General features: G+C 38.9%; 3 protein-coding genes and 1 long non-coding RNA gene across 16 annotated transcripts in view; 2 read left to right on the forward strand and 2 right to left on the reverse strand.

The window, feature by feature from the left end:
- Nucleotides 1-632, reverse strand: part of LOC141732020 (uncharacterized) — a 43,921-nt gene extending 43,289 nt beyond the window's left edge. For 2 of the 4 annotated variants that reach the window (XR_012583932.1, XR_012583933.1), the window contains exon 1: nucleotides 493-632. This is a non-coding gene — a long non-coding RNA (uncharacterized LOC141732020). The remainder of the gene's footprint in view (nucleotides 1-492) is intronic. The other 2 variants (XR_012583934.1, XR_012583935.1) reach the window with 1 other exon arrangement.
- On the forward strand, nucleotides 627-9,834 carry RER1 (retention in endoplasmic reticulum sorting receptor 1). Of its 3 annotated transcripts, none has more exons than XM_074560285.1 (7): nucleotides 627-754; nucleotides 3,784-3,869; nucleotides 4,426-4,530; nucleotides 5,510-5,609; nucleotides 6,084-6,162; nucleotides 6,267-6,402; nucleotides 7,287-9,834. In XM_074560285.1, exons 2-7 carry the CDS (start codon nucleotides 3,789-3,791, stop codon nucleotides 7,374-7,376), a joined length of 591 nt encoding a protein of 196 aa, XP_074416386.1. In that variant the 5' UTR covers nucleotides 627-754; nucleotides 3,784-3,788; the 3' UTR covers nucleotides 7,377-9,834. The 3 variants fall into 3 exon arrangements, with proteins under 3 accessions (XP_074416386.1, XP_074416388.1, XP_074416387.1); XM_074560287.1 differs by having other exon boundaries at nucleotides 751-971; XM_074560286.1 differs by lacking the exon at nucleotides 627-754 and adding an exon at nucleotides 999-3,458.
- An 884-nt stretch (nucleotides 9,835-10,718) lies between these two features.
- Nucleotides 10,719-14,908, reverse strand: PEX10 (peroxisomal biogenesis factor 10). The gene is made up of 6 exons (XM_074560283.1): nucleotides 14,550-14,908; nucleotides 14,174-14,254; nucleotides 13,066-13,472; nucleotides 12,094-12,269; nucleotides 11,653-11,788; nucleotides 10,719-10,961 (listed from the first exon to the last, which is right to left on the reverse strand). Exons 1-6 carry the CDS (start codon nucleotides 14,764-14,766, stop codon nucleotides 10,890-10,892), a joined length of 1,089 nt encoding a protein of 362 aa, XP_074416384.1. The 5' UTR covers nucleotides 14,767-14,908; the 3' UTR covers nucleotides 10,719-10,889.
- The window catches only part of PLCH2 (phospholipase C eta 2), a 104,209-nt gene continuing 92,147 nt past the window's right edge, over nucleotides 13,272-25,333 (forward strand). For 5 of the 8 annotated variants that reach the window (XM_074560267.1, XM_074560273.1, XM_074560277.1 and 2 more), the window contains exons 1-3: nucleotides 13,272-13,406; nucleotides 16,524-16,646; nucleotides 18,732-19,118. The gene's annotated coding sequence lies outside the window, so the exon portion shown is untranslated. Of the gene's footprint in view, nucleotides 13,407-14,748; nucleotides 14,872-16,523; nucleotides 16,647-18,731; nucleotides 19,119-25,333 lie in introns of those variants that run through there. The other 3 variants (XM_074560268.1, XM_074560269.1, XM_074560270.1) reach the window with 3 other exon arrangements.

Here is a 25,333-nt window from a genome sequence, read left to right on the forward strand (position 1 = left end):
AAGAGGAAACTAAGAGGACTGTTGGAAGCTCAATACATTCCTGCTCCTCAGGCCCAGGCCCTGAGCAGACCCCACAGACCCCATTTCCTCCAACAAGCCCTACTTGAGGGCCCTACGCACAGCCCTGCCCAGCACACAAAGAGAGAAGACAACTGAAATTATTTAAACAATACAGAAAGACTAGGCTGAATATTAAACAACTAGTAATACAAAAGTAAGAGTGCTAACTTTACTCAGGGATACCTATTTTAAAGTCTCAGTATAAACAATTACGTGAAGATAAGTATATTACTTTGCTTACTATTTATATTTACTTTACATTGTAACGGGAACCTGGGCTCCTAAATACCTAAAGGCGCCACTAGAAGCGTTCCAGACAACGCAGAGAGCGGCAGAAGCTGAAGAGTTAGCAACTGCACTGCCCCTGCATAAACCAGGAACGCTGCCACAGAAAACACACCAAACCCATCGAGGAAAAGCATTTGTATTTACATTCGCCTCAACACCGGAGCTTTATCCTCACGAGAGGCCGGATTCGGCAGCAGGAGGAGGAGACTCGTCCTCGCCCTCAGGCGCAGGGCCGGGCTGAGGCGGGCCCGCCCCAGGGAAGGCTAGTTACCAGGGGCAGGGCGGGCAGAGAAAATGGCGGCGCCCCGGAAGCGGAAGCGGATTTCTCCCCGCCGGTGACGCCACACTCGGTTCTGTGGAAGCTGGGGGGAGGGGGAACGGAAGGAAGAACCCGGCTTGGGTGTCTGTGAGTAGACGGAGCCCCGCGTCGGCGACCCGGACGGGGCTGAGGGCGGCTGGGGTGGGAGCTTGTGCCTCTGGGCTGGTGGGCGGAGGCGGTGACAGTTCCCGGTCGGGAAGGGCCCCTCCGGGAGCTTCTGCGGGCTTGGCCGCCGCTGCCGTACCCGCGGCCTAGCTGCTCCGCCGGGGCCGCTGCCGGGGGACCCGTGTTCCCTCTCGTTAAGGTGCTGTTTGCCCTAAAGCCCTTCACAGGCCCTCCTCACCTCAGCGGGCCTCGCTCGGGTCCTCTCCGTTTGGTCTCTGTGCCGATACAGCGCCGTTCTCCTGCGCTCTGAGTGTCCCCACAGCGTTGCCTCAGGCCCCCCGCGTTTCTCTGGGGCCGCGCTCGGGCTGCGGAGAGCCCCCAGGGGCCGGGCAGCTGCTGCTGCTGAGGCAGCCGCCAGTTTCCGACAGGCCAGGCCGCCGTTGTAATGGATAAAATCAAACAGCGCCTTTTTTAGAGTTAAAAACCAGTTTGCACAACGAACGGATTATTTTCCTGTGGTTGTCCATTCACCCTGTTGTTGATAAATTGCTTTAGTGTGTTGCTCTTCAAAGGCGTTTCCACTGCGAGATAAGGAAACTTGCATGAGCAGGAAGGTGTTTTTGCTAGTTATGTGCTTCATTTCTCTTTTAAATTTAAGAATGATCGTGATCAGAGAGTTGTCTAAAAATTCTGTACGTCTTTGTATGTAATGAAGTGAGGCTTAAGTTAATATGTCTTTACAGCCCCAGGTCCTGTCTTTTTTAAGAACTTGGCAATGCAGTGGTATTTGTAATGATGTTACCATAACAATTGTGGTAAAAGGCATAATTGTTGAAGGTCATACATTTGCCTACTTGGTATTTTTCAGCAGAGAAAAACGTTTTAATATGGTTTAGTTTTAGTACCAGTCTGTATTCTGCTAGTAGCAAACTATTCAATTGTTATATTAATCTTTGTATATCTTTCTAATTATTGGCTTTACTGAAGTGGCTGAAGGGTTATCGTAACTTGTTATGCTGAATAGTAAAGTCTTATGTTACTTATGAAAGAGGGTTTGCTACTGTTTAGATTTAATTATTCCCTTAAACCAATCAGATCTGACTAGGGTTCTTAACTGTAAACTACCTTCAAAGCAATGCCAATGACTGCTTTTCTTGATAATAGTCTAATTACAGATGTTCTTTATGAAAATGTTTTAATGTGATAAAAAATATTAACCTAAATTCTAAACTATGTCACGTGATATACTTCAGTCTATGCTACTTAAACTGAGCCAGTGAGAGGTTTCTTTTCAGTAAAACAGACAGCGTTGGTTGTATTTCTTGGTCTCGTACGTAATCACATACAGTGTAATTTTTTACACCAAGACAATTGCCTACTCCGTCATAAAGCCATCAGTAGCCTTAGATATGTGAATCTTCACTTGATCTGCATAGGTTAACATTTAAAAGATTGTAATGTTAGGTCTACTTATAGCCCATATCGCTATGGATGTCTCTGTAAAATTAATTTTGAGAACATGGGAGTTTTTATGTTTGTGATCTTCAGAGAGTTTCTATCTGATCAATAGATTGAATATATTTTTGTTATGGTTTTATACTTCAGGACACTTCAAAAAAAACCTCAAAATAAAGCACAAAATTATGCTCAGCTAATAATGCTGAGTAACTTCTTCCTTCTGCAGTGCAGTGAATGGGGAGAATAATAATTACTTCCTTTTGCCTGTAATGAAAAAGTCCATATCTATATTGTATGAGTTTCTATTTGATTTTTTTTTTTTTTTAGCTATAGCTTGAATCAAAGTGGACTGAAGCTCCTGAAGCCTCATAATGAATCCCCTTATCTCTTGAAGTGGAACAGGGCTCCCTTTTTCTACTTACTAATTATTCCATAGGATGTAGTTTTCAGATGTTTACAGAAAGAAATGTACAACTTCAAGGTTCTGTGCCTCCCCGGATTGTCCTCGGTCTCAAATTATTTTCTGTATTGCAGTATTTAAGATAACTTACACTTTTCTCATTTAGTAGTATTTCATATATCTTTATTATCATCTGAGGCTCTTGAGATATTAATATAGAGCTGAAAGTACTCCCACTATCCCAGAGTTATGTAGTCCCACCCACAGATGGGGACTCCAGGAAGTAAAGTCAGGGATTGCTTTTGGTGATGTGGCAAAAATGTTTCTGTTGAGGATCTGTTTTATTTTGTTTGCTTTATATCTTGAAGTGAACTGTAAAACTTAGTTGAGCTTAACTGAAAAGAAAAATAAAGATCTTAAATTGGTAGCAGAAGCATGTACTAAAAAATAATTCCCTTCGTTTTTTTTTACTTGACTTCAGAACCATGGCCCTTTTACTATACAGTTTTGCTCATGTGTAAAACTTTTCTGTGACTGCTAAGCTTTTTGAGTTCAAGAGATAGATAAACTCATTGAATATTTCTAGCAGTGGGCAGTGATTTGGTTTAGGTACTTACGGTAGAGTTTTCGTCTGTAACCACTGGTGTACAGAGTCCTGAACTTAAACTTCTTCACTATCTAGTTACTCAATAATTAAAAATCCTAAGCAGCTTTTAAAAAAATATTTATTTTAGTTTTGTTCTTTGCCTCTAGAAACTGAGGTGACAGGAGGGTGGTGCTGCAGTTCGTATCTCAGTGCTTAGATGTTATAACTCCTGCCTTATCAAGGTGAAGATGTCTAATAAGGCTCATTCCTGCATTTCTGTATGGACCTTTTTTCCCCTCCTTAAAATGGATTGAGTCCTGTCTTGCCTTTGTAAAATATACTGTTCTTTGCTTTGTTCACAATATCTTTTGGAAATTAGTATCTTTGGGAAATTAGCATCTTTTGGAATAAACGTCCTCTCTTTAAGAATTAAAAATAATGTTTCAAACAAGGCAATCCGAAAGAGTATCATATGTAAATGCTGGTTCAGATAATGTGCCGTAAAGCTTCACTGAGCTTAGATTTTTGTTTTAAATGTTACCTATGTATCATGTTTTGTTTCCACAGCAACCATGTCAGAAGGGGACAGTATTGGTGAGTCTGTGCATGGAAAGCCTTCTGTGGTCTATAGATTTTTCTCAAGACTTGGACAGGTTGGTTTTCTGTAGGGTTTTTCTGACTCTATTAGAAGCAGGTCTCAATGAAACTTCTTAAACTCATTAGGTTTTGGATCAGTTGTTGAAATACTAAAATCTATACAAAAGATTTCTTTTGAAGCCTTTTGAAAATAGGTAACAGATATTAATATTATAATACATAGCTTAATGGAATATTTAATGTGTGTATATGTGACATTGCACAGTGAAAATATATGTTGTTATTGTCAAAAAAGAGGAGTGACTTTGGATTTCATGTCAGATTCATCTTAAGGAAAATAAACCTGCATAAAATATTGAAAATTTAAATTGCTTTACAATGCCCCAAGCATTAAGAAATTATGGTTTTTTGCCTTTGTAAAAATACAGACCTTTTCAAATGCTTGTATGTTTATGTTTAATTATTTGTTATAAAGGATACAAATGTTTCATGTTACTCTCCTTCTCGAAATACTCTTCACAAATGCCTACTATTTCTAATACTATCCTGTAACAAACAATATTCATTGTGCATCATGTATTTTACACATGTACACTTTATATTTCTTCCTAGATCTACCAGTCCTGGTTAGACAAATCTACTCCATATACTGCAGTGCGATGGATTGTAACTTTGGGTCTGAGTTTTATCTACATGATTAGAGTTTATTTACTGCAGGTAAAAAAAAAATGGATTTATGGCTAAAGTAGTTTCAGTTTCATTACTGTTCTGTTTTTTGTGTTGAATGTTTTTGAAGTATGGTATTACTTCGGAATTACACATGGTGTCACATCACACACAGTAGAAGGTAAATTAGTCTGAAGTAAGAACGCATCTTTTTGGTGTTAAACTTACTGCTTCAGAATGGAGAATGTGTGACTGCTTGAGGATATTAATCTGATGGCAACAAAAAGTGGAAATACTCCATTGGTTCTGATGAAATTATATAATAAACCTCTGAAAACTCAGTTGCAATTAAGTTTTTACTCTTATTTTTAAAGCTATGTTAGAACATGTTCAGGAGCCAATGGTTACCTTCTGTCATGCAAACCATAAAGAATTTGCTTTTTCGGCATTTTTGTCGCTACAGGTCAGTTATTCCCAAAACCCGAAGATTACAGATTGAATGTGAAAGCTGTGCAGGTGGTAGTAATAGGAACATTTAGGAGACTGAAGCCTGCAAAGCTTTCATATTAAATCTGTTGATAGATGAGGGATTTACACTGTTGTCATGTTCTAAGGCTTGTTTTGATTAATATATTAGGTTTACAGTAGTATGCCTTAGAAAACGTGGCTTAAAAAGGCGAATAGATTATTTTTTTTATCTATATTGTGTATTGCAGTAAGTTTAGTCAATATTTAGGTAGCTTTAAATGGAAATTGTTACATTTGTTATCTGTCAGTATACAAATAAAAGAAATAGATTCATAAAGGTGATTTCATCTTTTCATAGAGTCAGAATGCTTATTTTCTATAGTGAGAAATTTTAATATTTCATTTAACAAGTCCAGAAAAATTTTGTGCTAATGTGAGGATGTAGAAAAGCACTTATCAAGGAAACAAAAAACCAGGTTGTTTAGCCTTGTTGAAAAATAAGTATCTGAAAATGTTTTTCAGGAAGACTTTAATCTTAGCTCTTTTTCCCTCCCTGCTTCAGGGTTGGTACATTGTGACATATGCCTTGGGAATCTACCATCTAAATCTCTTCATAGCTTTCTTATCGCCAAAGGTAGACCCCTCTTTAATGGAAGATTCAGGTATGGTGAATAGTTCATTTTGCAATAACTTTGAGTTATTGAGTAGTGTAAAAATGTGTGATTTTAGCATGACATTGTATTTTTAGACTTGCAAAAAATCTATACAACTTGAAATCAGGAGTTACTATAAAATCTGTCTTTTTTTTTTTCAGGACTTAAACATATTCCATATTTTATTAGTTTTCTATGTTTTGAAAGGTTTATGTGACTGAAGTTCTCCCCATAGTAACTCAAGTGACCTGGCACTCATTTCTGTTACCTGTTTTCTTTTGGGAAATCAATGTTAAGTTACACTAAAAACAGCCACTGTAACTGGAATCTATGTGTAACAGTGAAGGTTTTCCTTTTTCTTTGTGTGGTTTTTTTTTTAAGGTAAAAAGTGAAAAAAAATCTGGAGTCTGAATAGTGTGGAAAATAAATGTGAGGGGGTTTGTGGTTTGGAGTGTTTTTTCCTGTTGGTTTTTTCTTTTTCAGATGATGGTCCTTCCTTACCTACAAGGCAAAATGAAGAATTTCGGCCTTTCATTAGAAGGCTCCCAGAGTTTAAATTCTGGTGAGTGGATCCATCTGCCCATGCTGTTTTTGAAAAATATAAATATCTGCATCAAATTAGCGGTTGCCGGTGTTGAAAGATTAATTGTTAATATTATTTTGAAGGCACTCTGCCACTAAAGGAATCCTGGTTGCTATGGCATGTACGTTCTTTGAGGCTTTCAATGTTCCTGTTTTTTGGCCAATCCTTGTGATGTACTTCATTATGCTATTTTGTATCACGATGAAGAGGCAAATCAAGGTAAGTTGCCAAGAATAGATAGTAGCTCCTGTGATGTCAGAATTTACAGTATTGTTCCAAACTGTCCATCCAGTTGAGCACTTCAGAGGTGTTAAATGTATTGCACGCGCTTCTTTTAATAGAGGAACTTGAACAACTAACACTTGAACATTAGTTCAAGTCCTGCATATTTGCAACTTTGAGCAAATATAGACAATGGAAAACAAAAATACTTGGTAAAAGAAGTCTTCCTACATTATATTACAAAACCTTATGCTTGCTTTCAAAAGGTTTTGCTCTTAGAATTCAGTATCTGGTTTTTATGCAGGATGAGTCTTACAATTTCTCATCCGCTTCCTTTCTTCAGTTAACTGGCTATTTTTAAGGAGGAGGTCTTGCAGGATTTCTGATGGGTGAAAAGGGAAGTTCTGACAAGTTGATGTGAGAAAGTAGATGGAGAGAAGGGGACAAAGAACATAGGCAAGCCATTCAGGCCATTTTTAACAAATTACTCATGGTTTGTTGGCATTTTAAAAAAAGAACCATTTTTTCCCCCAGACATGCAGAATTTTGCATAGGTACTGTTATTCAAAGTTGTAAATTAAAGATTAAAGGGTAGTAAAGAATTAATACCTGTGTGCTCTCGCCAGTTTCCTGTGATCTCACAATCAGTAATCGTCACTGCACTGTATAAGTTGTTTGATATACCCAAATTTGAGATTTGTAAGATTGGGCACATACCCAATCTTATAATCAATACTGTTGCATGATTAGCTGTTTCATTACCTTTACAATACTGAAGAACTGCCTTTCTAGAGGACTTTATAATTTGCAATGTGTATTATAAAACATTTTTGTAAATATGTAAGTTTCTTGCCTCAAAAATTGATCTTTTCTCTTTACAGCACATGATAAAGTACAGATATATACCCTTCACACACGGCAAGAGGAAATACAAAGGGAAAGAAGATGTGGGAAAGACCTTTGCTAGCTAGAAGATGCAATCAACCTGTTGACCAATTCTACTTCTAACTAAAGGAACGATTTTGAGCCATTGTAACAATGCCTTTTTTCTTCATAAAAAAATGATTGAGTGGTGACAAAGCAGTTGAATTTTCATTTTAAGAGGATCTCGCTATTTTTATCTGAAATATCAGTTTCTTGAAGAAACTGGCATTCTAACCAAATTGCATTGAGTTTATTATCTTTTGTAAGAAGTTGGAGAAACTTTGGATAATCCCATGGATTTGGGATAATGTATTTTGTTCAAGATCCATTGCACTGGAGAGATTAATGGCTTAGAGTTGGATATTTTTACATAGTTCTCTTGCTCAGTATCACCCTGAAGTGCTGTGCACGTATATGGAGGAAAAATGTAAGATGGCACACATGATGCTGTTTTCTGCTTCATGGCTGTGTGCTATTTTCATAGAAAAATTCAGTAGACCTAAATAGATGCAGAACTTAAGCCAGTTTCCTAAATGCATGGTATTACTGAGTTTAACCAACCAAATATATATAGGAGTAAGAAAAAAATACTCATATAGCTTCTAAAGCAAGTCATTTGTGTTGGGTTTTAATGCCAGTTTCACCATTACATCTCTTAGCAGATGCTAAAATTGGACTCTCTCATGATCACTCAAAACTGTGCTCAAACTCTATCACAATTTCCTTTGAGGACCTGGAATTATAAAAATATATATTTTAATTGTTATTAGTTGGAGTTTCTTTCATACTTAAGGGTTTCTTCATTAATTTAAGCTGACTTTATGCAGCCTTTTCAGAATATACCCAAAGTGGTCACAGCAGACAAACCGTGTGGGTTTTAACACAGCTTTTCATTTTCTATGGGGAAAAAAAAAAGAGAGATAAATGACCTGCATGTAAACTTTTTCATGTGATACAACTGCAGTTTTATTAAGTGACTTTTTAATTCCAAAATTTATTAAAAGACAGTGTCCCCCTTTACTTGTTCTCTATCTTTATATACCTATATTGATCTAACAGTATTTATAGCTCCTTTTCAATAATGGTTACCCTCAATTTGTCTTCATGCAATGCCTTTTTCAACTCTTCAGGGAGCATTCACTTGCAGAAAGTAGGAAAAGATTAGCTCTTTGAAGATTCTGAATGGAGAATAGTGGCAACTTCAACAGACACCTAAATGGAAAATGTATGTAGGAACCCTTTCATCTAATTTTGTCAAATGAAGTCATTATGGAGCTCTGGAATTCATCCTACAGTAATCCTGGGAAAATTACAGGTAGTTTTAGTTCACATTGACCTGTTGTTTTTTGTTTGTTTGTGTGTGTTTGGTTTATTAGCAGTGTGGAAACTAGTAATGTCAAAACTTAAAATTATGGAAACACAGTATCAAGAAACAGCCTTATGAAAGTACCAGTCATGGTTGCTTGCAGTTCATTGCCTAAAAATCTGAAAGCCCTGATTTGGAGAAGCTGTCTTCAGGTTTGCTGGAGTTTCTGAATAACATGGGAAAATCAGGGAGAAACATACGATGTTCGTTATGTTTGTTAACATTAAATTTAGCAAGTGGGATGACTCCTACTAAACAACAGAGTGTTAATGCCATCCGTTGCAAATCAGACATTTTTATCTCCACTTAATGTCGAACTTTAGTGGCTGTTTGAGATTAATGCCTTATCCTTCTTAGGTAGGTACGGATGCACTACATCCAGTGGGATTAACAGTTTTCAAATATGGATTGTAGATCATGTTGGGACAATGGTATAGTTCCCTATCTGACTCTTGGCAACAGCCAGACAAGTTTGATGGCATTTTGTTAAACTTTGCTCTATTTTTATCACTTACGAGTGCTAAAAATAAATTACCCTTACAGAATGCATGAAAAATTTGGCTTGGCAACTTCACAGTCATCGGTTGCTTTGTATTTGTTTTTATGTGCAACTAAATTCCTTACTATTGTCTTAGTAAAGAGATCAGGCAGTGATTTCCTTAGGTAGTCATGTTTTGATTCATGATATGGACTGGTTTTCTTCTACTGTTGCCTTGACACTTTTAAATAGGTGAGGGATGCCTGAAAGTTTTCTGGTGTAAGAAAGGGATGGTATTGCAGCTCTGAAAAGCACTTTTGTACAGTAACGATGAAGTGTTCGCATAGTTACCAGCAACTATTTTTTATTCCATTTATAGATATGATGAAAAGTTAAACTAATTTTATTGGTGTTTTTATGACAACACTTGGAGATTTAATTGTTAACTGGCTAACCACAATCTCTGCAGTAGAAATAACCATCTTAAAAGAAATGCTCTTACTGTAGCACACCTCCCTCTGCTGCCCCAAGTCCATATTCAGTGCCACTTGTGAAAGATTTATTGAAACTGTAACTCATGATCCAGAGCGGATCATCTGGCTTTTTCTCCCCATCTGTATTTAAAGAATACAAATAAATTCTTCTTGTACATTTTCTATCATGTGAGAATGCCAAGATATTTTAACAACTAACAATCTTTTTCCCTGCTGCTCCAAATACTTGTATAACTGAACTAATAATAACTTACAGGAATAAACCTTGATGAGGTGATGCTGCTGAATCCCTCCTCCTGAAATATTGGCTTAGCTGAAATAGAAATTGCCATAAAGAGCGGAGAGGGTCTTGTGGCTGAAGTCAGCTTCTTCCCTACCTGTGTTAGACTGTAGAAAACACCACACAGAGAAAACATAAGCTGTGTTATAGAAACTAAGCTCAACTACAAAGCATTAGTTTTATTAGTATACATACTAGGGCTTTTTTGAAACAACGCATCTTACACTGCTGTAGTCTAAATGTCTAGACTACTTGATGAAAAGTCTTGCTATCTAATAGTGATAGAAGAGCTTTCAGTTTGGAAGCTGGATGTTGACTGATCAGTGTGCAGAGTAGTCTGCATTACTATGGGTTTGCATTTGTTGCTTCTGTTGATCTAAGGGAAATTTACAGTTTGTCAAATCAAGGAAACTTGCTTTATTGTTAACCTTGTTATGAGAACAGAATGGTATATGACATACATTTATCATCAGAACTTCCACTGCAGTTAAACTGAGGATTTGTGTACAGCTTTTGTCCTTTTCCCCTGAAGTCTACAGCATGGACTCATTATGTTACAGGAGAAAGGGAGTCTTAGTAGAACTACTAATACCTTATGCATGCTATGAAATGTTGGAACACTCATTATCTACACTTACGTTTAGAGAATGGAAATCTGATTTAAATTTTTCATTGTTCAAAGTGAAGAAAACTATTACCTTTGTGTTAAGCACTTTTTAGAAAGACACATTTTTAATGTGGTCAAGAACCACGTTAGAAGAAACAGAAGGGTAGAGGCAGAAATAGATTTATTATGTAAAACAGAAATGAAGTGCCACCTTGCACAGGCAGTTACCAGTTTTATAATAAAGTCTTTTTCTTGGACTAACTCAAGCTGTATGACAACTTCATAAAGGGTATGAGAGCTGAGGCCCTTGTCATGAAAGAGAATAGATTTTTCCTTTACAGTTGATAGTGACGTAAGTAGATCAGTTTCTGAGGATGAAACTTCTCTCTGCACAGTGGACATTCTGTCTACAAAAAGAAAAGAAATTAGACAGATGTACTGAATTGCTGTATTTAAACACCACTCATTTCTAAAACAGCTGTAGTAATACATCTGAATTCTAGCACAGACATAGTCTCTTGGCAAAGATTTTATTTGTAACTTAACACCCAATGCCTCTGTTTCTGGCAAGCAGTTTTCACTCTTTAGAGAAAACAAATGGACAATGTCTTATTGCACAATGTCTATAAAAACCTTAATGGATGAAAACTATTGTATTTCATTAATCCAACGCAAAATTCAAGTTTAAAATACCACACGTAAGAGCTAACTTAGTTTGGTTGTAACCTATTTATTCCTTTTTACTGGAAGTCAGGTGAAGAAGACTTCAGAACGTTATCACTCCCTCTTGTTTCTTTGCAGTCAGAATTATAGCCTAGGTCTGTAGACAAAGGACTTTTCTCCCTGTCTGACTTCCAGAGTAGCCCAATTGCATTTCAGTGGTTGGGACAGAAAATTGCTCACCTTATTTACCTCATCTATGTAATGCATAGTCATTCTATTCTAATAAAATATGTAGGTTCTGGCAAAATCTCATGTGGGGATTCTGGGTGCTTTAGCTAAAGGGTATTACTTCAACACTCAGGCTGACAGGTATTGTCACATAGAAATTTCATCACATTTACCCCTTCCGGTCTCCATTTGTCCTTCTGTACTTACTCTGGTGTTACACCACTCCGTGATGCATTCCCAGCAGAAGAGGTGCCCACAAGGTGTGGCTGTTGTATGTCTCCGTTCTTCCAAACACAAAGTGCAGCGGGAGTGGCGCCCAGTAGTTTTTTCCTTGGTCGTATTTCTAATTAACATAGTTATATATTACTTAATTTTATTTAGCCTGCTTGTAAGAAATATTTGATAACAGCATCTTAAGGTAAACCCCTTCAAGTATTAATCCTTTTTGTGAAGCTCTCAAAAACATGAAAGCAAAGCATGATGAAATCTATGAGATGCTTAAAATGGTGAGGAATGCAGCACAAGTTACACTGCATCAGGTTGTAACTTAAGTCAAAGTGTCACTACAGGGTTTTCCCTGTTCATGAAAGGTATTACATTTCCCACCATTGCTTCCACCTCTTTCCTAGTAAGTAAAAACAATCATACTTTTGATGAGCTAGGTTGCGGTGTAGTTTCCATTCGTGCCTTGCCCTCTGCTTCTGTTTGAAGCTGTACATCTGAACACCAATTGTTAGAAGAAGATGGAAGAGTGAAATTATTCCAAGAAACTTGTAACTTGATCGAATACTCTGATCTTCTCCTTGCAGTCCTCCAAAATGCAGCTACGTAGTTCACAGAAATAGAGAAGTTTTGTTACTGGGGTTTTATGATACTATGCCCCTCCCCATATCAATAAATTCTTGATTTAGGATTCTCATTTCTGTCCAAAAAATTGACATATTTCTAGAACTTATCAACCTGTTGTCTCTCAGGACAGCTAGTATGTCCTGGATGTGTCTCATTCAGTCAGGCGACACTTCAGTGCTGTTTGTGTAGGGATCAGTTGTCTTGAGTTAATCTGTCCACCAAAACTGCTGCTTTGATAGGTTTGGCTTTGTTATGTAGCGCTGAGCAAATACTCAGACACCGCTCTTCCACACTGACATCAGGAATTGTTGAGGAGTCTTCTGTCTACGCACATTTTTGGGCCAGTGGCTGATGTTTTTTGGAAAGATACTTATTGAAAAGACTGTGAAATTAAGCTCTTTGTATAGAAAAATGGTATCTAAATGTGTACTGATTTTTGTTCAAAACTATATTCAAGTATTTCCCATGGATTTATTAAGCCACTTTTTCTATGTATGTAGAAGACAGACTAGACTAGACAGTGTTCTGGATGTTACACAAGGTATTAACTTCTGACAGTGCATTCACATTTATTATCCATAACCTTTCAACCACAGGGACTCGTACATACTCTACATACTATTAAAAATTCCCCTCTCACCCAGTCTGCTCTGCCCATGTTATAATCAGCTACAGCCAAATTCTATATCCCGTTTACACACGTGGCATTCCAAAGGAGGCCAAAAAAACTGCAGTGAACACTACCTTCAAACAAGAAATACATCCACTTACATATGTGATCCCTGTAATTCTTTTCGACAGGTGATAAAAAGTGCCGCTTATGTAGAATACTGCCAGATGTAGTCGATGAAGTAAAGGTACGCATTGTTTAAGAACATACACAATCTGTAAGACTGTTTTCTTCTGCTGTTCCGTAAGGTCCACAACTTGTTTCTGTATCCAGTTTCGCATTAAGGTCCTGCTGGATAAGCCAAGTGCCGGGTTGCTCTGTGAGGTTCTGGAGTCATCAGCTTCTCTCTGCAGCTCGTGTTCCAGATGCAGCAATCCCTTTTCTAAGCAATAGGGTACCACAGCATGAAGAGCGATGAAGACAGCCCGCCGAAGAAAAGAAGGTACCCTTTTCTTGGTTGAGTCAACTTGGACAATGTTAACATACTCTTCACCCAGAGTCTGGTATCCTAAATAACACGTGTAACAGAAAACATGCAGGGTAAGATGGCAACAGCAATGTCACTGTCATTCTCTGTACGGTTGAGCGGTGGTGACAGGCTGCTCAGGTCAAAACACATCAGCTTTTGGAGTTTCAGAAATAGTTGCATTTTTTGTGTTGAATGAGGTGAGCGTTATGTTCACATCAGCATCTGCAGCACCATATCTGCAATGGTTTTAGGCTTAAAGCAGGGATAGTGTTTTCATAGTGTTGTGCATCCCTTTTTTAAAAGGAACTTTTGCTTTCAAAAGAACGTGTATCTGGGTTGATAAACTGCTGCATTTGAACTCAAACTTCTGACAATTTAGTGGTTTCATATTTAATAAGAGGCATTTATAGAAAAACAAACAAAACAACAAACAAAACCCCCACATTAAACAAATCACTGTCAAGCTGCCTCACTCCGGTTGGGGGTCGCCATCAAACAGCTGCTGCCCAGGACAGAAAGCTCACTTTTCACACTGGCCCAGGTTGCCCAGAGCAGCTGTGGCTGCCCCATCCCTGGAGGGGTTCAAGGCCAGGCTGGACGGGGCTTGGAGCAACCTGGGCTGGTGGGAGGTGTCCCTGCCCAGGGCAGGGGTGGCACTGGATGAGGTTTAATGTCCCTTCCAACCCAAACCATTCCGTGATTCTATGAAACGCCAAATGGGCAGTTTCTCAGCACAGTACCTGACAAAGTGGTAAGGACGAAGTAGGCCACGTCGGAAAGCAGTTCGATCTCTTTCCTCCATTCCAGCCACTTCTTGGCACCTGCGGGACGATGGCTGCGGTCACTTGACATGAAATTCCCGCCTCTGATTTTCTCCCCGACGCCCCAACGCTGGATCAGGCCCCCCTCCGCCAGGGATAGGCCCACCTCCCTCCCCGGCCCGAGAACCGTGCGGTGGCACGAAGCCGGGGGGGGCACACCCGCTGCTACCGGAGCACTGACGGTGTCGCCGCAGTCCCGTCCCCCCCCTCCCCGCCACAACGCCGATGCCGGCGGCCCAGCCTCTCGGTAGGGCTCAGGGTGGAGAGGGAACCCCTCCTCCGAGGGAAGCTTTACCCGCCAGCCCGTGCAGCGCGGCGCCGGCCCCGCTGCGCAGCCCACTCCGGTGCAGCTCGTCCTTCTGCCCGCAGCGCACCAGCCGCGCCGGGCCCGCCGCCGCCATGGCGGGCGGAGGGAGACGCGACCCCGCGCGGCGGAGCGGCGGACCTGCAAAGCGAACGCGGGCGGTGCACCGCTCCGCGCGCGCGCGGCCGGCGTAGGGAGCCGGTGTCATCGCGCACCGCCCACGGGGAGGGCGCGCGGCTGAGGGGAGGCCCCGTGAGGCGGCGGCGGCCGCTTCCCGCCGCCCCTTTAGCGCCCGCGGGAAAGATGGGTGAAGGTAACGCGTTAGGGCCTACGTCAGCAGCGTGTCTGATAAATTGCGTCTAGGTGCTGTTTTATTTAAGACTTGAGCTTGTTTAGGCACTCTTGGCATAAAGCTTATTGGCCTCTTGATGGAGACAGCCAGAATCCATTACCTACTATGAGGCTGTTGCAGGTGTGACTACTGCTTAGAAAAACATAGAATTTTTTTTTCCATGTTCTCTACAAACAGTGGCCTTTTTAACAAAGGTAACAGCTTTCTGAAAATGTTTACTACCCATCTTGAAGCCTGATACATTCATTTTTGTCAAAAAAAGTTTCTTAACGGATTTTAATGTCATGTAGTTATAAAATCAGTTTTGCAACATGCTTAAGTGAGGGGGAAGTTAAAGAGTTCTACAATGTAATTGATTTCTTTGGCAGAACTACTTCCACTTGGATTAAGATAGATGTTTTCCAGAGGATTTTATGGACTAATATTGTAGTAACTCACTTGAAAGTAATGTGAGAGAGTTGGAGCTTGACTTGGTTTTTTTTTTCCTCTCAGTGCTGAGAAGCAGAAAGGTTACCTACAAACATAAATACAAGTAAACTCGATCTTTGTAGTTTTTATTAAAGTTTTCAGTAGTCTGTTATTAGCAACACAACCTGCGACATCAAAGTTCTAATTTAACTGTACCAAAAGTAAGTTGTAAATTGTAAGTAAAGCTGTGGTGAATCTTAGGGTTAAGTAATGCATTCCTACCCCTCCCTCCTTGCCCCAGGTGCAACTCAGATTTTTATTTGCTACTGTATGGAAAGGTGTATAGCATAAATGAAATTGCAGATTGTTCAATCTGTAGCTGTAAAATCAGTGCAATCAAGGAAAAACATTTGAACGTTTTATTTATTAAAACAGTAGGGGGAGCACCCGTATAAGAAAATATCCCATGAGAAATGGGATATTGAATGTAAAATTTTTACATCTAGTATGCACTTAAATCTTGATGTATCATGATGACCTGATATGTCCCAAGTTAAGAAACCTGAAGCTGCTACCCTAAACTATTGCATTTATTAAAAATATGAAAATGAAACCAATTGACCAATCTTTGGATCATTTCATTCAGAATTCAAATTCACCGTGTACTCCCATATGTTTTGATTTTTATTTAAAATGACAGCTATGATTTCCATGCTATCTTATGCGTCCAACATCTCAATTGTTCAGAAAAATACCAACCATGGAAAAAGCGTGGTTAAAATTAGAGGACTTGGTAACTTTCTCACCACAAAAGTGCTGCTTGCTATTTCAACATTGCAAAGGCAGTGCAACAAGTGCGTCCTAAGCCCAGTTTAATCTTTCTACTGACTGTGATAGGTAGCTTTTACTTTGTCTTGTATCCTATGATTTCCTTCAGCAATCAAGAGGTTAATTTCTCTTAAATCAGTTGCACCTGAGAAATCTAGGGGGAGTTAAGAGCAAATGGTGATATTTTGTTAGAGCTACTAACTTAGCTCAGGGTGATGTGTGCTGGGTTGTGAGCAACTGTTGGGGAAGTTGATTAGAGTGGTAGGTATAATTTCTCATTTGTGCTCTGTATGAGATACATGTTTTGCTAAGTGTGCAGGATAAATGTTTGTTGCTGTTTTATCAAAGTGGATAAAGACTGTTTTCTTGTTTTATAGGTGAAGAAACCAAAGAAGAGCTCAAGAGACGTTTTTAGCAAAGCTGAAATGCTGGCTAATGAACACTTAATTATTAGACTGGAAACCCTTTATAAAGCTGAAGATGAGTTTAGGCTTCTGAAGGTCAGACTTTCATTCCTTAGAAGTTTGTTATTTTGTTATATTCTATTTGTTATATTCTTGGTTTGTGATATTTTGAAGGGTGGGTGTTCTGTTGAGTATGGCAATAAATTAAATGTATGTTCTTCTTTAAAAAATAGGAGAGTTGTCCAAATCTAGAAAATAATTCAAAAATATTTTTTTTGTTTTGAACTGAGGAGATGACATCATGCCAAATAACCTCTCCATTTTGGGTAGACAACTTTCATTTATATACCATTGAGGAGAACTGACCTCTGTTTCAGTTAGCTGCTTGCTTGCACTGAAAGTTGTAAGTAAGAGAGGGATAGAACTCTCTTTCCACCTCTCGCGTTGTAACATTATTGTAGTAATGAAACACATTCTTCATTTCTTGATTTCCAGCATTGTGAATTGTTTAGGTAGCTGCTGTGCTTCACATGAGAAGTTGTATTGGCATGTGTGTATAACAGTAATGATATTTCTATAGTTCTTTTTTTTTTGTCACTAAAATACATAATAAATCAATGTCATTATCTCTTCTTAGAAGATGGGATAAATTGAGAAACAAAGAGGTGATATGATATCTAGAAACTAATGAGTTGGAAATACTCCTAGTTCAGTGTTGTGTCTCCTGGTGCAGCATTGGGCTATATTTTTAAGTGCTCTGGAGTTTTCGAGTGTGTATGTCAATATGTTGTTTATGAGAAAAAAGAAGTACCTAAATATATTTATTTTTAAACCTGACAAGCTCCTGAATGCTCTCAGGAAAAAGGAAGTCGTTTGTATCCATGTTACAGCTACTCATATATGCTTTTGGACAGTTTGCTGTTCTTGCAGGACAAACCCTTGCTGCTGATAAGTTGCAATTATAAATAGTTCTATAGTGGACAGACTTTTTTTTCCTATTAGTTCTTTATTAAGGGAATGTTCTGTAGTCTATGACTTTGCTCTTTGTAGACAAGTAACAGTTAAGAAGTGTGAATATTCAGGGAAAAATGCAAAACAGGCAAATTAAAAAAATTAAAAGCATGGGGTAGGACTGTTAGCTGAGAAGTAACAAAGTGAAATAATTTAATATTAAACATTCAATCTAGCACACTCTTGGTGAATTTCAGGATACTTGGCTAGTGAAAGAGATATTTTTCTTTGGTCTGCCTTCCACTTTTACCTTTTTTGTTCTTTCTCTCACTTTTTTCTTCTTATTAGTACCTTGGTAGTTATGCTGCCATATGTCATGTGATGAAATTTCTTCTCCTGAAACTAGACTTTGCACGGCAATAAAAACCACTGCCTGTTGAGGGCCAGTGTTGTGCTGCAGGTGTCAGTCTAAACTCAAATTTGTGTTCATTCTGTGTATTTCAGGTAGTTTCCCTTCCTCTAACAAGGTTTCAGGAAACCAATTGTCTTAGTTTTTATTTTAGATTTTTTATTTTACATTAGATGTGAGGCTGAAATGCATTGGTAGTGTATTGGTAGTTCTTTACAAATATACACTGAAGATGATAATGTCCAGTGATATGTGGAAGTGAGGAGCACTGGCCAGTTCCTCATGAACTGGCAAATGTGTGGTGTATTCAAGGGAGTTACACCTTACTTCTCCTTCCTTCCATTTTCTCACTTCCATATGATTTTGCATACTTCCTTTTTGAAGAATAATGATTTTGAAAGAGCAAGGTTGTTCTATGAAAACACATTTGTAAGTAATCCTTTCTCAATAGTCATACGAATGTGACATGAGATGGCTCCTGTTCCAGTGCTGTGCGGTGTTTCTGTGTTAGTGTAGCTGGGGCTCACCTCTCACTGGTATTCTGATTTATATTGGCGACTGCAGAAAACTGCCATATCTTTTAAAATTTAGCTGCTGTGTTTTGCTTAACCTTTGGCAAGGTGCATCTGTGCAGACTTTATTTCCATTGCATGCTTCTCTACTTTTCCTTATAACAGACCTGATAAGGGAGTGAGTTGTTTCACTAACGTTAACGTAAGGAAGTCCAAAATGTAAAACAAACTTGGTGCACAGCAATGATTAACTTTTCCTCCCACATGTTGCTTGTCTGTGCATTATTAAATATGGTTTTACCTCTGCAGACCTGTTAGTATGGAAGAGGTTTGGAGTGCAGCTTTCAAACGCGGCAACAGGCAGATGTTTCAGTTTCCAACCTGAAGAACAGGTTCTGCACATGGAAAAGGAACGAAATGGCTGTTCAGGATTGTTACCACCCTCTGGTTCCTTTTGCCTCCTCCCACTTTGAACTTGTTACCCTGGAGCTGAACTGTTTGAATAAGGACTGTAAGAGCTGCTTTGTGACCAGTGAGCTGAGAACCCTTAACATGTAAAATGCAGGGGCGGAGCCTTCGCGCTCAGACTTTGCAGTTCCCTCCCCCGTTTTTTTTGTCACGCTTATGGAGGTTCCGATGCACCGTGCAAAGAAGCTGGGACAGCTTGTCTGCACTGTCCGGAGAGAAGAGACAAAGGTGCGTGTGGGGGGTGGTTTGGTTTTGTTTTATTTTAATTTGGTACTTTCTCTTTCAGGAATCATTTTGGTGTACTTTTAACACTTCTGCTCGCTCTTAGAACTTAGCAACAAATTTTGTAATATGCTACCGCAGGAATATATGTAGTTTTATGATTGCAGCAGTTTGCTACTACTTTTGCTATTGTCTTTTTTTAAGGGAGAGAGAATGGAAAGAACATGATGTCTAATGCTTGTTTTATTTTGGTAATGCTTTCTCTTGTTTATGAAAATGTTTGGGAACCTTGGAATTCTGTTAGTCCTAAGTTTTTAGATTCTCTGAGCTTGTAGAGATGAAGCAAATCACATTTGTGATTTAAGTTTAGACTTTTCTAACTGGACAACTGCTTTCTTCAACACAAGAGACTAGTGCATTCATTCTGAAATGATAACCTGAGCCTTAAGCTTTCACAGGTACGCTAAGCTAAAATTAAAACTGACTTGATTAAGAGAAGTTGAATGTAAATAAACTTTAGATATTTGAATAAAATAATAGATAACATAACCTGGCTGATTCTGTGACTGAACAGTTGGTAAGTCTTAATTTGGAAGGAAGGACACACATGACCCTTTGAAAAGGGTATGTGTTGTTTGGTTTGGTTTTTTTGGTCATTGTTTTGGGGTGTGGAGAAGGAATTTTCGGTTCTTTCCTTGCAAATAATAAGGATGGCCAAACTGCTAGTGCTGTGTATGCTTCAAATACCTTGGGCTCCAGAGTTTAGAATGTAGGTCTTAAACATACGCCAAATCCTAAGGGTGATAATTTCTAGAATCGTGTTTTGTTTCATGGTAGAGGTAGGTTCAACTGTTAAAAAATAAAGTAGAAATAGAGTAGGATGCACTACTGACTGCGGTAAGGTTGAGATAGGAAACTGATGCCATCTTTGTAATCTAGCTCAAAGTTAAGTTGTTTCTTTATTGTTCAAAAAAAATTAGTCAAAGTTTTGTCTATTAATAGAGCTTTTTCTGTTTTTACTGAGGGGGAAAAAAAACTTTAGCTGTGGAGAATTCTTTTTTGCCTAGTAAGATTATGTATGAAGGAACTGTTTAGTACAAATGAAGGACAGAGGTTGTGAGGGAAGGTCAGTGACTACTGATGAAATGTGCTAGTTATCTAAATGTGGGCAAGATTGCAGGGTGTCACAGTTATTGCATTCTAATGACCTCAGTACCAGTGTGTGAAGAACAGAAGAATAAATGGTCACTTGTCTCTGAGCTCTTCAGTAGGTGGACTACTTTTTTTAGGTTGTCTGCTTCTGGGCACTGAGGGTTGATTATATAGAGGCTAGAGACCATGACTGGGTATAATAGATACATTTGACATGGCAGACCAGTTAACAGTGGGTTCTTTTATTAATAAGTAAAATATTTTACCAGATCTACTTCTGTCATACATGCTGTATGATATAAGCCTGTAGAACTGAATCTTGAAACACTAAGGGGTTGCTGATTCTTGTATGTAATGAGTACATTGGGAAGATTAGCTCTTATAATGCAGCATGTTTTGATTCTTCTCAGCCCAAAGAATCTATCATTCTGATCACCTGCCTAAGGTATTGCTTCCTGTCTAAAGCCAGGAGAACTTTAATCTGAGTATGTATTTTTTGTTAGTTTGTCTAATCCTTACATTAGTCTTGGAAAGTTAATTTTTTCTCTGATTGTCCTTGCAACTCATGGAGAGTCTCATCTTATAGAACCATAAGTCTTCTAGGGCCACAGATGCATGGATTTTTTTGTTAACTTATGCCTTGTCATTGGTAAGCAAATGAGACTTTACAGTAGAATGTCTTGCCTGTAAATTTGTGTAAAATTTATTGAATTCATGCCCTAGAGACCACAGCAAAATTTTCAGTCATACCTTGCTTTTGGTTGTTTTATGTTCTGGCTTTGCAAAAATGACGATAACTTTCTAGTTTATGGCCAAGCTCCTTTTACATTATCTGAAAAGGCTTTTGTTTTCTTTTTATGTGGCATTCATCATTTCTGTAATTTATGCTGAATTAAAAGCTACTCCGTACTTAGCCTAAATTGTCTGAGTGTATCTGAGTGAATGTTGCTGCAGGAAGTCCTTCCCACTGTGAGAGCTTGTTGGTAACATTCACATATTGTAAAAAGTTGTAGAGGTGGAAGACTGAAATTCTTTTGTAAAAGAATCTTTATTCTTGGTTAGGAATAAAAGATATAGAGTGTATGGTTCTTTTAAAGTTCTGTATTCACAGTTTTGGAACACCACAACCTCACTTTGGTTTTAAAATAAAACGTACAGAGCACTCGGTTCCTAAATATAATTCAAAAGGGCCAACTTATTTGTGAACATCACTGGAATTTGTTCTTGTTAGTCCTGTTAATTTGTCCAGAGCTGAGAAAATGATTGTATAAATACATTTCAGTGGGTAATAAGATAAGGCTGAAGAGGTTTCTCAGTAAAGAAGGTCTCTCAGTTACTATGCATCATCTGAATTTACTGCAATACATTTGTCGTGCACCAAGATATCTCAGTTCTGCATTAGTTATGTATAAAATGACCCGCTGCTTCCCATGATAGACTTAAATTAATCTGATCTTACTATTGAAATATATTCTCCAGTGTTACACCTGAATTTTCTTTCACTTACTTCCACTGTCTTGGTCTTAATTGTGAGTTAGCCTCTGCTCTCATTGATACCGCCGGCCTCGCTAAATGACAGCAAACCTTCCTGTATGTCACTTATTGTGAATAATTCTTAATGGCATATACGAAGTGAGTAGTAGATATAGACCATACATTCAGGATCAGATGATAGTGAAGAAAAGGGTTCTATAACATGAGCCAAGTCCTTTTCCAAAGGGACAGCTATTCTGTCACCCTGGCCCCTGAACTAAGTATAATGTACGTGGCCACCTTGTAGAACATCTCAGCCCAGTATTTGCTTCAAGTCATTGTGAAGTTCTGGACTTCCACGTTACTGCTTAGAATACAGACTCTAAATCTGTAGGGAATTTCCAAACCTTTTATTCATTGTTTAATCTGTCTCCATTTTGTGGGCGTGGAGTGCTTGCCTTCAGCACATGTAAGTACACAGTAAAGTCATTGGATAGGTACCTGTAAACCTGCAGGCTGTGACAAATCTTTACACATGCTTAGGCAAAGTTCTAACTTTCCTTCCTGTTGTTTTCTGTACGTTACTATGTGGCAGACTGCATGTGAGTCTGTGCATTATTGATAGAAATTTTGGATGTAGACGTCAAGTCAAGCAGGTCTAATGCTTCAGTACTTTGAGAATCTTGGCTTCTGTTCTTCTGCAGGAAGTACAATGGCTAAAAAAGGAACAGTGGTAGCTGGAGTCCACGCTTGAAAAATTATTTCTTTCCTAAATAGGAATTGAACCAAAATCCTGAAGCGTTCATTAAAGAGATGAGAAAATGAAGAAGATGGGGTTCGGGATGGGGAGATGATGTTTCAGGCTACATGCCATGACCAACTTCCTCAGGTGCGAAGTGGCCACAATAAAATATACTCTTTGAGAATAAAATATACTCTTTGAGTCAAGTGCGTCAGTCTCTTTTGGTGAGAAGAGCTATATAAGAATTCTGTTGCTAAGCCTCTAGCTGCTTGATGCTAACCTGCTGGCTTTTGGACCTCATTTGTTAAAGAGCTCACTGTCTGATCCATCTGAGGTTGGATTTCAGGCAAGCATGAGGTAAACATTAAAATACACACTGAAATAATTTTAGAAGTGCCATTTCTCCATATCCGTGGCATTAACTGAGTGAAGTTTCAGATCCATTTGAGTCAGAAATACAGCATGCAACTTGAGAGATTGATTTTTGTATATCTGGTTCTGACCTGGCCCTGTATTTCTCTTGTTCGTCACAGCCTTGCTTGTTTCCATTTAATTAAGGAATGGCTCCTGGAGAATCTTCTGACAACTATTAAGATGTCAGGGAGCTCTGGATTGCCTCAGAAATGAAGAGGGAAATCAGGTGGGAAGGTAAAGGAGCTTTACACGTTAACATTCCTGGGAGAGATTAAAACTGCTGCAAAAACTATGTAGTTCCCATCCCTTCCAGGTGTTGTTTGCCAAAGGCCATTATGGAGAAACTTGCAATACCACTTTTTGTGTTGAATCTGATGTTAAGAGGATGTCTCTTCATAGCTCTCCTTGCAGGACTAGTTATTGTAAAATAACTTAAAAGAAGCTCCTCCCTGCCTCTTCTGCCCTTCAATGTGCCCCCCTAGCTTGTTATTCCAGATTTCCTAGTGCCCTTAAATGCTGGAACATATTTTCTGGAAGTTTTCTCTGCCTTTAACTGAAAACGTGTAATTCGTGTTCTATGTATTAAAAAAAAAAGAAAAAAAAGCAAGGAATGGAGCCTGAGGAAACAACGGAAGCTTGCAATTGAAGTGCCTAGAAGAAGCTATATAGCCTGCAGAGGAGAGAGTGAAAAACAGAACTTTGGGATGTGTGATGTGCTGGTATTATTTAGTGGGATTGCTGCAAGAACTAAGTGAAATATATTCTACTTGGTTTGGTGTGTCAAGGATGTGACCACATTGAATTGTACAAAGGTAGCTGGCTGTGAGTGGAGCTGAAGATAGGTTGTCAGATGACTGAAATGGCAAGAAAGACTGCTCAAACTCCACTGGCTTTGGAGTGAGTCTTTGATAAAAATGGGGTTTACCAATTGTTGTAATGCGCACTTAGAGTCGGCCTCTGGTGTGTCGATTTGGGGTTTGTGTGTTTTGTTTACACTTAGAAACCACTTAGTGGATGTCATAGAATCCCAGGTCGGAAGGGACCTCAAGGATCATCTGGCCCAACCTTTCTTGGCAAAAGCATGATATAGACAAGATGGCCTGGCACCCTGTGCAACTGAATCTTACAATGATGGGGAATTCACCACTCCCTGGGGAGATTATTCCAATGGCTGATTGTTCTCATGGTGAAAAATTTTCCTCTTGTGTCCAATTGGAATCTACCCTGGAGTAACTTGTACCCATCACCCCTCGTCTTTGCCATGCGACTCCTTGTAAAAAGGGAGAATCCGCCTTCTTTGTATCCGCCCTTGAAATACTGGAACATGGTGATAAGGTCTCCCCTAAGCCTTCTTTTCTCAAGGCTGCACAAACTCAATTCTCTCAGCCTTTCCTCATATGGCAGGCTTCCCACATTTGGTGCTGTATGCCTTGGATAGTGAGACTGCAGTCTAGGATCTTGTTTTTCGATCATCCTTCGTTAAATAACTTAATAGGTTTTTTGTATCCTATAGAAAAAACTGACCTTTCCTACTTATTTCTTCCCCTCCTAAGAGTTTAGACAGATTCTGAATGAGATGAGGTTATTGAAGTAATGTTATTTATTGACTAACAAAGTACTAAAGTCCAGGATGACGTGGTGAACAAAGCAGGGCTGGACTTTGACATCGATTGGATGAAGCCCTAAAGACTTGGTACCGTGTAGCACGTCCATTAGTTAGTGTGTGTATCCCTGCTTTCTGTTTGACAACATGAGAATGGATTGAGTGGTTCCCAGACCCCTTCCTGCTAACAGAGAAGGAGATTAATTAACTTAAGAAATGAGTTTGGATGTTTGGGGGGAAAAAAAAAATACAGCTTTCTCTTTAAGTTGCCAAGTATAAGTGTGTTTCTCTTATTTGCAGTATACACATGTAGCAGTCACTTTCACCAGTTCAGTTTCCATCTTATAGTAGGGTGGTGTGAAGAAAGACCAACTTGAAAAGAGACCATGCTTTTGATTCTGTTCAGGTTCCTTACTGTGGTGAATTAAAATGTTGCCAGCTGTGCAAATCCTGATAAAAACCTTTGCCCAGCCTTAGGTCCAGGACGGTGACTAAGTTCTCAAAAATGTCTGAAAGATGATCTTTATAGACATTGGCATTAGGAGAGTGCACAGAAAACAGTATTTTTATCAACTAATTTCTAGGAGCATTTATTGGAAATGAAGTGTGAAATGTGAACCAATAGAATCCAATGCTCCCCAACTCAACTGTTTCTTATAAAAGGCACTTAAATATAGATCAATTATTAATCTTAACAAAGAGTAGCATGTGACCCTAAGGACAATGCAAATAGATTAGATTTGAGATGTTCAAAGGAGCATGTTGGGATTCCGAAGAGTGACCAAGACTACTAACATAATTGAGAGTATTAACATTATTAGTGTTATAGATCTCTTG

This window comes from Larus michahellis, chromosome 16 (assembly GCF_964199755.1).
Source record: "Larus michahellis chromosome 16, bLarMic1.1, whole genome shotgun sequence".
Classification (NCBI taxonomy): domain Eukaryota; kingdom Metazoa; phylum Chordata; class Aves; order Charadriiformes; family Laridae; genus Larus; species Larus michahellis.

Coding starts and splice junctions, on each gene's coding strand:
- PEX10 (XM_074560283.1), bottom strand. CDS start 14,766: ATGACACCGGCTCCCTACGCCGGCCGCGCGCGCGCGGAGCGGTGCACC. Junction 13,473..14,173: donor CGTCCTTACCACTTTGTCAG/GTACTGTGCTGA, acceptor CGTGTTATTTAG/GATACCAGACTCTGGGTGAA. Junction 10,962..11,652: donor CGGAGTGGTGTAACACCAGA/GTAAGTACAGAA, acceptor TTCTTTTTGTAG/ACAGAATGTCCACTGTGCAG.
- RER1 (XM_074560285.1), top strand. CDS start 3,789: ATGTCAGAAGGGGACAGTATTGGTGAGTCTGTGCATGGAAAGCCTTCT. Junction 5,610..6,083: donor CTCTTTAATGGAAGATTCAG/GTATGGTGAATA, acceptor TTTCTTTTTCAG/ATGATGGTCCTTCCTTACCT. Junction 6,403..7,286: donor CGATGAAGAGGCAAATCAAG/GTAAGTTGCCAA, acceptor TTCTCTTTACAG/CACATGATAAAGTACAGATA.